The 14,761-nt window shown below is 43.1% G+C and overlaps 1 protein-coding gene across 4 annotated transcripts in view; it reads right to left on the minus strand.

Annotated features, from left to right (window-relative positions):
- NNT (nicotinamide nucleotide transhydrogenase) overlaps window positions 1-14,761 on the minus strand; it is a 60,322-nt gene that overhangs the window by 31,026 nt on the left and 14,535 nt on the right. For all 4 annotated transcript variants that reach the window (XM_088653015.1, XM_060280310.2, XM_060280311.2 and 1 more), the window contains exons 3-8: window positions 8,334-8,563; window positions 5,323-5,540; window positions 4,476-4,563; window positions 1,849-1,937; window positions 1,373-1,560; window positions 253-386 (exon numbers count right to left, since the gene is read on the minus strand). In XM_088653015.1, the coding sequence (XP_088509141.1) occupies window positions 253-386; window positions 1,373-1,560; window positions 1,849-1,937; window positions 4,476-4,563; window positions 5,323-5,540; window positions 8,334-8,563 (947 nt within the window). The remainder of the gene's footprint in view (window positions 1-252; window positions 387-1,372; window positions 1,561-1,848; window positions 1,938-4,475; window positions 4,564-5,322; window positions 5,541-8,333; window positions 8,564-14,761) is intronic.

Raw genomic sequence — 14,761 nt, forward strand, 5'->3', positions numbered from 1 at the left:
AATGTTGATTTTGCCAAACCAATGGGAAGGGTAACAGCTCAATGGTATACCATTTGCTTTGCCTACAATAGGACCTAGGGTTCATCTCCAGGTACGGCTGGGAATGTCCCGTCAGAAACCCTGGAGAGCTGCTGCCAGTCAGTGTAGACAAGACTGGCATGTGTGGGTGGGGCCCTGACTTACTCCACCTACAAAGGCTGCTGTTGAAAGGCGGCTACTAAGACTATCTGGTGGCTACTAAGAAACCAGTACCTTGTGAATATAGAGTTCTCCTGGCTTTGTAGTTTCAATGTTTCCCCCAGCTTCAGCAGCTAGGTCTACAACAACTGAGCCTTCCTTCATCAATTCAATCATATCTTTCCGAAAGAGGATTGGAGCTTTTTTACCTGGGGGGGAAAGTAGGAAAGCACTGTATCAAGCACACCGTATAAGGAAGAACCAGTGATCACATTTTCCTCTAAAGGAAGAAATGTTTTCTCTTAATTTTCCCCTTGATGTGCATGTATTTCAGTGAACACAGTATTTTAGTTGCATGCATGCATTTCCATACACAACAATCTGATTCACTTCCAGATTATCCCAGATTCAATGGGAGCAAGATACATCCCTAGATAGGAAGAAGCCCTCTTCTCCACTAAGACCATACCCAAACATCATGGGAAGTTGAAGAGTGGGCAACCTCATGAGAGGCTTGGTGCTGAGTATTCCAAACTGTATCCCAAACGAGACAGCAGTCAAGTGTTGTGGGCAGAAATGTAATGGGAAGAATCCTAGCAGTCTTGCGCACAAACTCAGCTCTGAGGTGGTGACTACTTTCAGCTGGAAGGTCAGCTGAAGTTAGTATCAATGGCAGATTTATACATGTCTTTTGCAGGGCCAACATCTTGGGCTCCAAATGGCACGATGCAAAAGCAAGAACAATGCCAGCTACCCGACAGCTTGCATTTGGATCACAGTGTGCACAGAGAGAGGGAGAGGTTGAAAACTTCCCTCGCAGTCATGATCCTGATGAAAGTCACACTCTTCTGCACTACTAATAGCCTTCAGAAAAGACCTCCCAGTATTGAGTGAACCTTAACACCTTCACGATGAGCTAAATACCAACACAATGAATGAGCAATTTTGGCAAGATCATGGCGGGGGGGGGGGAGGATTCAATCTCCCCTCTCTATGCATTGTGGTCCCAATAAAAATCATTGTGTGCACACGTGCCTATTATCAAAGTTTTTAAAAATATGATGTACTAGCCAGTGACGAATTTCAAGTCGTGTGCCGTTTTGACGCCAAGAACAAGTCTTTGCAAATCTGCTTAAGTAAACACATTCTTTTCATTTCCACAGGAAAAGGGCTGCCTGCTCCACAGGACACCTACCAGGAATGAGAGCTGTCGTGATGATAATGTCGACATCTTGGCACTGTTTTGCGAAGAGTTTCATCTCGGCTTCAATGAACTCTTTAGACATCTCTTTTGCATAGCCTCCCTGCCCTTCCCCAGATTCTTTCAGGTCAACCTCCAAAGGCTCCGCACCTAGAGATTTGAACTGTTCCAATGCTGCAGCTCTATAAATTTGAAGAGAAAAATAAGCTATTAACAGGGAGGGTGTTGGGGAGAAATGAAAGGAGGACAGAGTTAATGAAGGCTTCACCCAGGAAGGGCTGTTTACTGGGTCAAATAGTCCCACAGGGGTGGTCCAGATGGACCAAAGCCCAGACGCAGTATAAGGGAATTTCCTGTGTTACTCTGGGATCCCACATATGACATGCTGGCCCAAATTCTTTGGCGGAAGAGATGGATACAAATGAAAAAGTAATGCTGCCAGCAATAATTTACGATGGGTGTGTGCATACCTGGTATCAAACCCACGAACCACAGCTCCCATTGATTTAGCTGCTCCTGCAGATGCTAAGCCTGCGACTCCACCACCAATGATCAGAACCTGTGTCCGCAAAACGCAATGGAGTTAAGTCACAAATCAACCGGCATCAGTTCAGTGTCAATGAATACAGAATGAAAATGGTTTCCTGAGCCTGAATATTTTACAAGCTAGATTCAAACAGAGCTCAGCTCCTTCAATACATTACACACACAAAATTAGTCAGCAGAATAATATTTCAATCAAAAGAGCCCTTTGCAGCTCCCCAACCATCAGGTAGCTATTTTGTAAACAAGCGGAACTACTCCTAGGCACAATTGTGAGTTTTCCCTCTGATGGGATATCTGGTCACCTGTGCACATTCAGGAAGCTGGAAAAGGAGCAAACATGGAGTATTCCAGATACCCACAATAAATGTGACTGTGCACATATCTCAGTTCTTTGGTCTCATTCTCACAATTCCTATTTCAGGTCTTAAAACCCAGTTCAGACATAGCCATATTCTGAAAGTGTTAAGTCACCTCATTGGGTTAAGAGTACAAAACCCAGTTTGGCTGTTCTGTTGACAGTCTAAACAGAAAAGGCGTTTCATCCATCTGGTTTACTGCACAAGAATGATTTCCTGCTTGTCAAGGAAACCAAGCTGACCCCTTCCTTGCCATGGGGCCTACCTATTCCTAGTCTTTACTCTCTCACTCTGGGACATTCTTCTTGTCCTCTGCAGAAATGCACACATTGCTCCCATTGCAGTGTGACTTCTTTGACCTTTACACATCCTTGGGACCAAGAGGATTAACCTCTTCTACATCTGGTTAAGACTCCACACTCCCAAACTTTTGTTCTGGCCTCCCCACAATCCCCCAATAGCTAAACTAGCTCGGCACTAATCTAATCTGTATTATCCCTTGGATCTTTCAGAACAGTGCAACAGTATTTGGAAAAAAGAGCAGCCAGAACTTCTTTTGGGGTAGATTTAGAAAACCAAAAAATGCACAGTAACCATGCACCATCTGTAAGCAGCTGGAGGAAGACAATAGCTAAATCCAGTGCAGCTTCTCCTTGGGAATGTGAGGGAGCAGCGGGGTGATAGCGCTAAGCTTAAATCAGAGACTGCCACCTTTCCATTAAGTACGTATGCTCCACAGTAAACAGGATTGCAAGCATATCCCACAGTTCCTTGGAAGCAGGCATTATTTGCAATCAACATCTGGCAAATCTGAAGGCCTAACTACAGTGATGCTAGGTGCATCACCCAATCATGTCAGGCAATTGCCATTATAATTAATTATAATTAATTATTAATAGTAAACTAAAGTGAAGTTTTTAGCAGGACCACAGCTCACGAGGAAGGGAAATTCTAGCCTTCTCTCCCCAGCCACAATTTCCACAGAAATCACACACATGCTACAATTAGTAATAGGGGGGAAAGATTCCACTGACATTCCACTGATTCCGTGTCACTAATTGTAGTGCAGGAGGGCGAATCTTCTTCTACGCATGCAGAAGCAGGACAAATTATGCAGACTAATGAAAATATATGCAAGAATAGTTAATCTGCATAAATTAAAGAGACCATGGAGCTTTCCCCACTAAAATAATCTGATTTGGTTAGTTTCAGAATAAACGCAATCTGGTCAGTAAGCTTCCAAGCGATTACTACGTTGCTCCTGGGGAGCCGAATTTAATCCTCTTGCAAGAGCAGTATCTGGTGCAATATTTTGTACAGAAATACTCCAGGAACAAAATAAAGCACTTATTACTTGTCCTTTAATATACCCTAATGCATGGGCCCAACCTTTTCTCCACCCTTATATTGTTTTATTTATCAAAATTTATATAGTCCTTGAGTCTAATGAAACCTAGAATTAATATTATCCAAAAAAAGGTAAACTATTTAAATCATCTAAATGAAAATTAAAATGAACAGCAGATTAAAAAGTTATTAAAACACACCAACATGGCAGGTTTGGGGCTTTCCCACTTTTAAAAGGGAAAGTGGCAAACCACACACAGAAATATCTGTGTGTTGAACTATGTGTGTATTTTGTACTTTAGGATCTGCACACAACACTTTGTACAGTACTTGTTACAACAGCACTAGTCTCAGTACAGATTTTTGGACTTTATTTTACAAGCCTGTAACAAAAAGGGGGCAAGTAAAAACAAATATTAAACCTAGAATTCTAGACATCAGCAAAGTATAGTTCTTTAGGTTGTAGTCTAGATAAAAAGCACAGCATCTCTTTAACCAAAAATGCAATTCATAAGACACATTACACTGTATATGAAGACCTTGTATTCCAGCAACAGCAAGACAATTTTTATATTAAACGTCTGCAATTTGAACATCTTAAACTTTGAAGGATGCCAATTCATAAGCCATTCAGCCTCAGCTGCATCCAAACAAATGCCTACTAGCAGCAAAAGAAGCTATATTTGGCTCACTGAGAGATGCTAAATAAAGGGGGGGGGGGTAGTCACCCTGTGAAACAAAATTCCAACCAGTATCTATTGCAGTTGAAATGCAAAGTCACATCACACTTCTGTCACCTGATAATTGTGCCTGCAAATAACTGCACTTGCACTTATTTTATTACCTACCTTAGCTGGAGGGACTTTGCCAGCTGCCGTGATCTGACCCGTAAAAAAACGACCAAAGTGATTTGCTGCCAACACAACTGCCTTATACCTGCCAGAAACAAAGGAGAACACAAACATCAGTATCATTTCCCAACCTTACATTTATTTATTTTATTTATTTAGAAGAGGGTGTTGTGGTTTATTTTAAGATGGTACAAACAGCAGAGGACAAATTTGCTTGTCCAAAACATAGCCTTCCCATTCCCTCATTCCTAAGGAGATGCACAAGCTGTTGATGGCAACCTCCCTCTGATCTGGACCATGCTCTTTGGCCATTGCAAAGTTTGGGTCAAATTTGCAAGAGCTTAAAAACTCCTTTCTATGTGCAAGTATTATTAAGCTTTTTCACCCCCGGTATTCAGATTCTTCACCTGCAAGTAATTCCTTCCTAATTCCTTTCCCAACTAATGGAGCCTGACCCTCAATAATAGAGAGAACCTAGTAGGCTTCAGATTCCCATACATTCTTTGAACCCAAATAGTTACCGATTCTTAAATATTTTCCAAACCAGATAGCTTGGCTATCTGCCTTGACTACACCTCCAGGTATATCTCCACAACTGGACTTAATTACTTATCCAAGGGATAGACAACATGGTGCCCTCACCACATTGCAGACCACAACTTCCATCAGCCCCAGCCAGCATGCCAAAGTGTCGGGGATGGTAGAAGCTATGGTCCACAACGTGTGGAGAGCATCATACTGACACAAATGAATACGAACCTTTGTTTGGGATACGAATCCCAACCAAAACTCAACTGTTCATTGATGTAATCACACAGCTGGCTAAAACATTGTGTTTTCCTACCCAGCAATGTTGGCCATGGAGCTGAGAGCATCATATCCTTGAGCAATGGTCACGCGAGGGACCTGATCCATAGCCAAGACAGTGGTTCTTCTTTCTGACAGTTTGTTCAGGAGGTCTGGGTTTTGAGCTGGGTAGATAAAACTGATTAGGGTACCAGACGACTTAAAGAGATCTGCCTCGTGCATGCCAAGAGCTGGATTCAACATAGGAGCTCTCACCTGAAATTGAGAATGCGCAAAAATTAATAAGCATCACTTAGCATTTTCATAGTGCTAAAGACTGTTCAATATGCTTCTCAGGAATCTTCCTAATAATTCTAAACATCTGCATATAAAGAAGGGCAGTTTTCATTCCAATGTTGCAGAGGGACTGGTGCTAAAATAGGTAACATTCAAACCATTAACAGGTACATTGACATTGCTTTTAAGTGCAAACAGCAGGTGTAGGAGACTGATGTAGCTCAGATCCTCCACGGTGGTGTAAGTGATCTTCAACACTTTGCCTCCTCCAGCTGCAGTCTCAGTCCAGATGAGGGGTCCAACATCTGCTATTTGCACTAGGGAAATAGTAATAGTAATAGGAAGCTTTCCTTCCCATTCCAGATTGGGACTGTGGCAGAAGGCAAATTGTTAATACCCTCAATTGCACCTGCCAGGGTCCAAACTCTATACCAGAATCTCATCCCTGGGAGCACATGGGTTGCCTCACAATACCTTCTGAGTTAATAGCCCTGGCAAGATTTTGAAAAGAGGATTCATGGTACCGAGCTCAGCCTAACAGCCACTGCAGCACTACAGCTCTCAAATACAGTATCTCAGCAATCCTCAAATAGCTCTTTTTAATTATTACCATTATTATGGTGACAAGGGAAGAATGCAATGAGGGTGAGTTATAGCAAGGCCAATTCCGCGTTCCAGGTTTGGAGCAAGATTTAAACCAAGGACATCTTAACTGCCAGCTGATGTCCTTTCATTACTGCAACATAAGCTGAATAAGCTACTGTGGACAAAGTTTATAATTCCGTATGTTTCTAGACAGACCATGGCTCAGCAGTGAAGCACATGCTTTGGATGCAAAAGGTTCCCCTTTTCAAACTCTGAAATCCCCAGAATGGCAAAGAAACAATCCTGCCTGAAAGGCTAGAAAGCCACTCCCAAGTCAGTGCAGATAATGTTGACCTATGGTCTGATTTTGTGTAAGGCAGCTCCATATGCATTTCGAAATGTTTAGACTACAGGAGCCAAGACTGAGCACATCATTGCCATTCAAGAGCAGCTGCAGGAATGGACTTTGCACAGTCGATAACGTGCCTTGTGATAAGTGCATTTGGACTGCAAGGACTGAGGTTTCCTTTCTGTTTGAGGATTTGCTCACACGTGTTTTAGAAATATCATGGCAGGGAAATCCCATTCCTCACATTTATAGTGTTTTTTTAAAAAAACACTGTCCCTGCGAGCTGATTAAAGCTCACAAATGCAGCCAGAAGAGGAAACTTAATTTTTTAATAATTTATTATTTATACCCCGCCCATCTGGCTGAGTTTCCCCAGCCACGCTGGGCGGCTCCTGATCGAGTGTTAAAAACAATATAGCAAGTAGGGCAACTGTGGCTCATGATCACAATATATCCAAGCACAGACAAAATAAAAAAATATGCAATCAATATTTTGAGAAAGCTCTCACCACCTGCTGAATATATCTGGAGAGTTAGGATAGATGCATGAGCTGTGATTGCCAAATGGAGGAAGAAATAAACTTATCTTCCTAGCAACTAGTTGCATGGAAATTCTACAGACAGTGCAGGTGACTTATGCAATGAGCTACTTTACAATCCTTATAACATGTAGCAGCTACTACACTGAGGCTACTTATTGAGGTCTTCTTGCAGCAACTGCAGTGAGCCAAAGAGGACTGTGGGCAACACAAATCGCACACTCATGAATATGTGGCACTGACTTCCTTTGTTCTCTTTTATATGTGAACAGCCCTGATGCACAGATGGGCCAGTTCCATAGATCTAGCTTGGCATTTCTGGAATTCCCCCATCACTCGCTCATGCAAGCAAATACTCATATCAGTTTATAAAAATTGCCTTCAACTCTTTCCTAGCACAGGAAGAGCTCCCCAGTGGTAAATGGTCTGCTACACACATTCCTTTACGCCACACCAGTGAATCCAAGGATTCTCGCCATTCTCACCTGGCAAGAGAACCTGGGCAAGCACATGAGGCCTTGCTAGATTGCCTGCAGAAACCGTAGACCCATATCTTACTGAACTTGGCATCAGTAAGCTTCCTGGAAACACCAGGATCCTCTGGAACGCAAAGGCTGGAAAGCCACCACTGCACAGGCTAAAATGTAGCTCAGCAAGCTGCACAACGTAAAGTGCTGAGAGTCTATACTTAGTGGGGAAACTAAGAAAATTCCATGGGCAAACTCAACATCTCCAGATCGTAGCCTGGATCAAAGCTGCCATTTGGCAGTGAATCTGCAACACTCTGTGTCTTTGTGGCAGTCTGACTCCACCCTACAAGGTTAACTCAGTATTATTTCTCTACTCAGCAGCAACCACATAAATAGAGCATTCATATGACAGGATGAATGGGGTAGGGGTAGGGAACATCAGGCCAGGGGTCCAAATTCAGCCCCACAGGCCTCTCTACCCAACCCTTGGGGCTGTCATAGGAAGCTGCCTAAATCGAGTCAGATCATTGGTCCATCTAGCTCAGTATTATCTACTTCCCTTTGCTCGATGTTTTTGCCTGGCTGGAATATGTCCCTGGAACTAGGATGATGGCTCTTGCCTAGATGGAGTGATGTGGGTGAGTGGGAACTTTTTATTTGGCTGGTACAAAGGCAGGAGTCACATCCATTGCTATGCCCACTCTTGCCTCTAGGCATGCCCATGTGTGCCAATGGCCCCACCCATCTCTGGCTTGTGGGCCCCAGAAGCTGAAAACGTTTCCCCACAACTGCAATAGGGAAGTATTGGGGGAAAAAAGTCCAGAATTACTTTGACGACTAAATCAGAAGCCAAGACTTCCTTCGTCCCTTGGATCTGTGCCCCTGCCTCTCTGTAATGGTCATCAGAGAATTTGGAAGCTTCTCCTGCAGTCGACTCCACAACAACGTTAAACCCTTGTTTAACCAGGGCTTGAACTCCTGCTGGTGACAAGGCAACTCTCTTCTCATTCTGAAATATCTCCTTGGGAACACCCACAGTCAGCTGCTTATATGGGATACCTGTAAATGGAAGAGAAGCAAACAACAAATCCTTTGGTAGTTTGCAGAGGGGGGAGAGAGAGAGAGAGTTGTTTGCATGTACAATGCTTCAGGCTGAAAATATGATTGACAACCACCATCCCTTTGGATACCAGTCTATAACAACTCACCAGTGCCTATATGGCGGAGTAATTCAATAAAAAATGTTAACTATTCATAGTAATGGAAAAGATAAACACATTCAAATGATTAAGCCCAATCACTCAGAAAGCAATTCCCACTGAGCTCCATGAGTCTTACTCCTACATAAGTGTGCACAGGATTGTGGCCCAAGACAAATTTAAATATAACAGGTAGGTAGCCGTGTTGGTCTGAGTCGAAGCAAAACAAAAAAATTGAAATTCAGAGTGTATCTGAAGAAGTGTGCATGCACACGAAAGCTCATACCTAAATATAACTTAGTTGGTCTTTAAGGTGCTACTGAGGGAATTTTTTTGTTTAAATATAACAGTAAGTACTTGAGTTCAATGAAAAGTGGTTAAGTGTGAACTTGGTGGTAGACGTCTCAGACTATCTTCCTCTCTCAGGTGTAAAACTTATTGGCATGCATAATGTTTGGGTTTTTTAAAAAAAATCTACAGTCATTTGCACTTTGGGTACAATGGTTTTTATAGTCTGCTTTAGCTGCAAAGGTGACGACCTTGGGATAGACTTCTTTCATTTTACAGGTGAAAAACTCCAGCTAAGAGTCCAGCAACTTGCCTAAGTCCAATTAGCAAGTCTATGGCTGAACTGGTCTTGCAGCCATTTCTCACAAGGTCATGTTCCACATGCCACTTGACCAGGCTGCAGTGTTTCTGTTCCTCCAAAGCATGTGACAAACATTCCTTCACATGCTGTAACACCAGAAAAACCAATAGCCATAAAACAGGAGTGGAGAAACTCTTGTTCCATTACTTAAGGAGCGATCTCTTGGAAAACTAAAAAGGCATTTGCAGCTTTTTAGTTTAGAGAAGGGCATGCTAGAAGTTTATAAAATTATGCACGGCATGGAGAAAGTGGGTAGAGAAACGTTTTGCTCCTTCTCTCATAATCCTAGGACTTGTGTTGAAAGCTGAATGTTGGAGGATTCAAGGCAGACCAAAAAAAAAAGGGTCCTTTTTGGCGCATAGTTAAAACTACATGAGGTAGTGAAGCCCATCAACTTGGATGGCTTTAGAAGAGGCTTACACAGATTCACTGAGGTAAATGCTATCAGTGGCATTTTTTCCTGATGGCTATAAGCTTCTGAACTGCAGTTGCTGGAAACCGCAGGAGGGGAGAGGGCTCTTGTGCTCAGGTATTGCTTATGGGCTCCCCAAAGGCTTTTGATTGGCCGCTTGTGAGAACAGGAAGCTGGACTAGATGGGCCATTGGCCTGACCCAGTAGGGACTTACTATGTTCTCAGGGCCAGAGGCACCATCTTCTCAAGATGATTGAGGGGACCTCAGGTGGCGTCCTGATGTCACACACACACAATGTTGTGAGGAGCCAGGGGGGGTAGAACCAAAGGCCCTCTGAACACTGAGCAAGCCTGGGACCCTTAAACAAAACACTGGGGTGGTGGTGGAAGTGCCTTGGCCCCTAGGAGCTGACATGCATGCTTAGAGGACATATCTGGCATGGGTAGTGCTATTCCCCCCTCTCTCTGTCTCTCCCCACTCCCTGTCCACCAAACTCATTCTCTCTTCTTTACACTTCTCTACCTCCTCAGCTGCCATCCTAAGGAAAATAATCCCCCCCCACACACACACAGGTGGCAATTAAGATTGGGGGAAAGCTCCTGTCGGCAGTAATGGAAACTCCCCCACCACCCAAGGCCTAACTGGTGCACTGTGGGAGATTTTCATTGACATCCTAGTGCACAGGGGAAGGGAGATAGAATTATAGAATTGTAGAGTTGGAAGGGACCCTGAGGATCATCTAGTCCAGTGTTTCTCAACCAGTGTGCCTCCAGATGTTTTGGGACTACAACTCCCATCATTCCTGACCACTGGTCTTGCTAGCTAGGGATGATGGGAGTTGTAGTCCCAAAACATCTGGAGGCACACTGGTTGAGAAACACTGATCTAGTCCAACCCCCTGCAATGCAGGAATATGCAGCTGTCCCATAGGGGAATCGAACCTGCAACCTTGGGGTTACCAGCACCATGTTCTAACCTCAGCTGCCATCCCAATGAATATCACCCCTCCTAATAAATTAGCTCCCACTGGTATGAGCACAAGTCTTCTCCAAAACTGAAGTGCCAGGCCAGTTCATTATTAGAATACTAATACTAAAAGCAATGTTGCTTATTATTTATGAGTTAACAATATACCATAGTTGCTCACCCCTTCTTTAAGGTATCACCCCTTTCCCCCGTGAAGAAACAAGGTAGCTTTGGGAAGCACTGATAAAATGCCCAGTCATTCCCTCCCATTCACCATGTCACAGCAATGGCTTCTACAAAGATGAAGCATGGAATAAGCATTGCTTGGACAAAAAAGGCCAGCCACAGGACCCAACATCATCCCTGGTAAGCTTCCACCATTTACCGAGGATCACTGAAATTTTGCTTAAATCTCACAATAAGGAAATCTACAGGGAACTACGGAGAGGAAGAGAGCAGAATTATGTTGGCCGCCTTCGTGGACTCCTCAGTGACCTTCCACAGAGACAAAACCCAAGATTAGACACCAAAAGTGCAATCTAAGCACAGCCATTCAGAAGCAAATCCCACTGAGTACAATGGGGCTTACTATCTAGTAAGTGTGCTTAGGACTGCAGCCTCTTTAGACAAGAGGCTATTTTTAAAGACTACTACTAAGATGAGGAAGGGGGGGAAACAAAACTTGTACCTATTTACCAACTCGCTATACCAACAGCTTCCAAAGAAGCTGCTCACCTTTTTTCAGAGTTCTGCAGGAAGACAAGGAGACAGCCTGAAGGGAGTGAGGTGGAATGAAGACAGAAAAAAAGATACAATGAACAGCATGGAGGAAGCAGACCAAGATGTTTCCGTTTAGATTGACTCAGTAAAATTGCACACCTACATTGACATCTTCCAATGAAACTGGAAATACAGAGAATCAGCTGCTTTCAGTGGGGCAACCTTCAAACCTCACATGATAGCCCAGGACGGACTGACTGACTGACTGAAGAAGTGTGCATGCACACGAAAGCTCATACCAAAATATAAACTTAGTTGGTCTTTAAGGTGCTACTGAAGGAATTTTTTTATTTTGCTTCGACTCAGACCAACATGGCTACCTACCTGTGACTGACTGACTGTACCACTGCAGACCAAGGAAGTAGTGGACCAATCACTCAGCATCAATTATGCTAGCTGGAAAAAGGCAACCCAATGGCTTCTTCTACTACTAAATTTATATCCAACCTCAAAGGAACTCAGAGGAGTGTGCCAAAAAAATTGATCTCATTTTATCCTATTTAAGGCAGGAACTTTTCTATTGTGGACCCATCCTTCTGCAATGCATTTCCTGAAGTTCCTCCTTTAAAAAGGCTTAAAAAACAAGCCTTAAGAGACCTGGATCAGCTTTAAACTGTTGCTGGTTAAATATTTTAAACTTACAGCTTTGTCTGTTGCTGATTATTTCGATTTGCAATGTAGTTATTTTAATGTTGCATGTATGAATATATAGTTTCACTTTTTATTCGGCAAATCACATTGAAAAGGGTGCTAACCTTTTAAACCAGAGGTGGGAACCTTTGACCTTCCAGATGACGCTGGACTACAACACCCATCATCCTTGACTACTGACCATGCTGGCTAAGGTGGGTGGCAGTTGTGGCTCAGCAACATTGGGTGGACCAAAGGTCCCTCAGCCCTGCTTTAAAAGGTGGCATAAACCAATAAATAAGACCATGAGGCGCCGACTGGCTGTTACACTCAGCTAAGTCCATAGCCAAGCAGGGAAGTGAACCAAGGTCGCCCAGCTTCAAGTCCCATACTGTATCTACTATACTGCATTAAGAAACTGTGGAGGCTGGGAGCAGGTAGGAAATACAGGAAAGGAACGAAGGAAGGATATGATTGGTAGGATCCACCTGCAGCCGGCAGTCAGGCACAGGATGGGATGGCAACAAGGTTAAGCAAATTCCTAGGATAATCACAACCACCGCTCACCTTGATTGCTACGTAAAAAGTACCCTGTTACTTTGTTCTGACCAGCAAAAGAAGTGGTAAAGTTAACAGGAAGTTCCATGTGCCCTCCAATGAAGAGGCTAACATTTTAATCGTCTTAAAAATGAGTTCAACTGACCTTAATCTAATACTGGGAGGAAACACTTTCAGGTCACACTAAACTTGAATTTGAGCAAAGAAATTAAAACTGGGAGGTCTGAGTTTGCATGCACTGTCTTCCGCTCTCCTCTTTCCACATGGCGAGGAGGATGGCAACAGAGTTTTAGCTTCTATTTCCTATCATCTCTTGCCATCCTGACCAGGGATTCTGGTTTATAACACTTGACCAAGCCAGCTACAGAAGTTCCAGCTTGAAATTAGCTAGTTTTGAAACTGGTTAGGTTTTGCGTTCTGTTTTGTTTTTTAAGAAAAAAGAAAGATCCCTGATCCAAACAAGGATAAGCAAAGATTTTGGGAACATGAAACTAAGAGCTACCAAAGTCCTGCTCCTGGCTGTACAGAAGGAGAGGAAAGTGTGAGAGCCTGGGGTCTTGTGACAGCTCCTGTTCTTTGTCCTAAACCGTGGTTTAGCATGATATGCAAACATGCCCTCTTTAATGGCTGAGCAGAGACTGGTCATTCAAAAAGCAAGGTAGGCTGTTTCCATTGGCACTCACTTCATAAAAGCATCACATAATAGCTACTGCCAAAGTCAGACTGAAAGTGCTTGCTACACCAGTGAACTGCAGAATATCACACCCCCCCCAAAAAAAAAGGAAGCAAAAGAGCAACTCAAAACATTAACAAGACATCCATTTTCAGTTTCAGTTTATTCCTTAAAGAGGTTTTTAGCTATTCTTAGTCATGCAGAGCCACCGCTCTGCCTCCTGCCTGTGTGCCAAGCTACATGAAAGACTGTCTGTAAACATAAGAGGCACAAGTGTAAACATGCCTTTCAGTGACTTAATAGGAGAAAAACCATTCCATTTTTGCTCAGACCTTAGATAGTCAACACTCTTCAATGAAAGCTGAACTTCCTTCTACAGAGCAAGAACCCTCCTATGATGCAAACTACTATTTTACCTACAGAATTTTGGACTGAGCATGAAAAGTGGATTTCATGCTTTGCTAAAATTCCATAATCATCTTCTGATGCTCTATTCTCATCCATTCTTGATTAATTGCACTGCTCTGTGAACAGGAATTTGCCCATCCAAGAAGTATATTATTAAAAACCAGATGAGATGTCAGGTGACAAAACAGACATTGGGAAGCTTGGTTTGGTCAGAATCAAGTATACACTTCCAGAGTTTATCGTTAACTCTGGTAAATGATACATTACTTCAAAGGCACTAGAGGGCCGTGAATAATTGTGACCCGGGATTTCTAGACTCATCTACCCATGTACCATCTGAAACCAAAAGGGCTCATTGGTTGCCAAATGTGAAATATATTGGCGTTATTTTCAGCTCTCCTACTCCGCTAATTAGGACAAAAGACGAGTGGGGAAAGAAGTCAGAGACTGACAAGAAGTACAGTGGTACCTTGGTTCTCGAATTTAATCTGTTCCAGGAGTCCATTCGACTCACAAAACAGATTGGCTGCATGAGCTTCCTGCACTCAATCGGAAGCCGCAGAAGCCGTGTTGGACATTCGGCTTCCGGAAAACATTTGCAAACCAGAACAATCACTTCCGGGTTTGCAGCGTTCAGGAGGCAAGCCATTCGACTACCAAGGTACCACTGTAATAGGGAAAGGTTTGGGGAAGTAAGAGGGTTGGTTAACAAATTCCCAAGCTTCACCAAATATGTATGGTCGAGTAAGAAAGAAAAAAAAGGAAGCGTCTCAGAGAACATGTTTTGTGAAAGCAGCCACTGCAGATTAAGCTATAACCTGAACACAAAAGTATCTAGATATATTGATATATTTAATTAGCTGAGTTCCACAAATATTTGCTAGCTGCGGAAGTATTATCTTGCACTTCATCATGGACTTTCCTTGCCCTTGGCAGGTGACTAATTTGTAGGCCAACTAACATACACACATGTTTCCGAG

The sequence above is a fragment of the Zootoca vivipara genome, chromosome 10 (genome assembly GCF_965207765.1).
Source record: "Zootoca vivipara chromosome 10, rZooViv2.hap1.1, whole genome shotgun sequence".
Classification (NCBI taxonomy): Eukaryota; Metazoa; Chordata; class Lepidosauria; order Squamata; family Lacertidae; genus Zootoca; species Zootoca vivipara.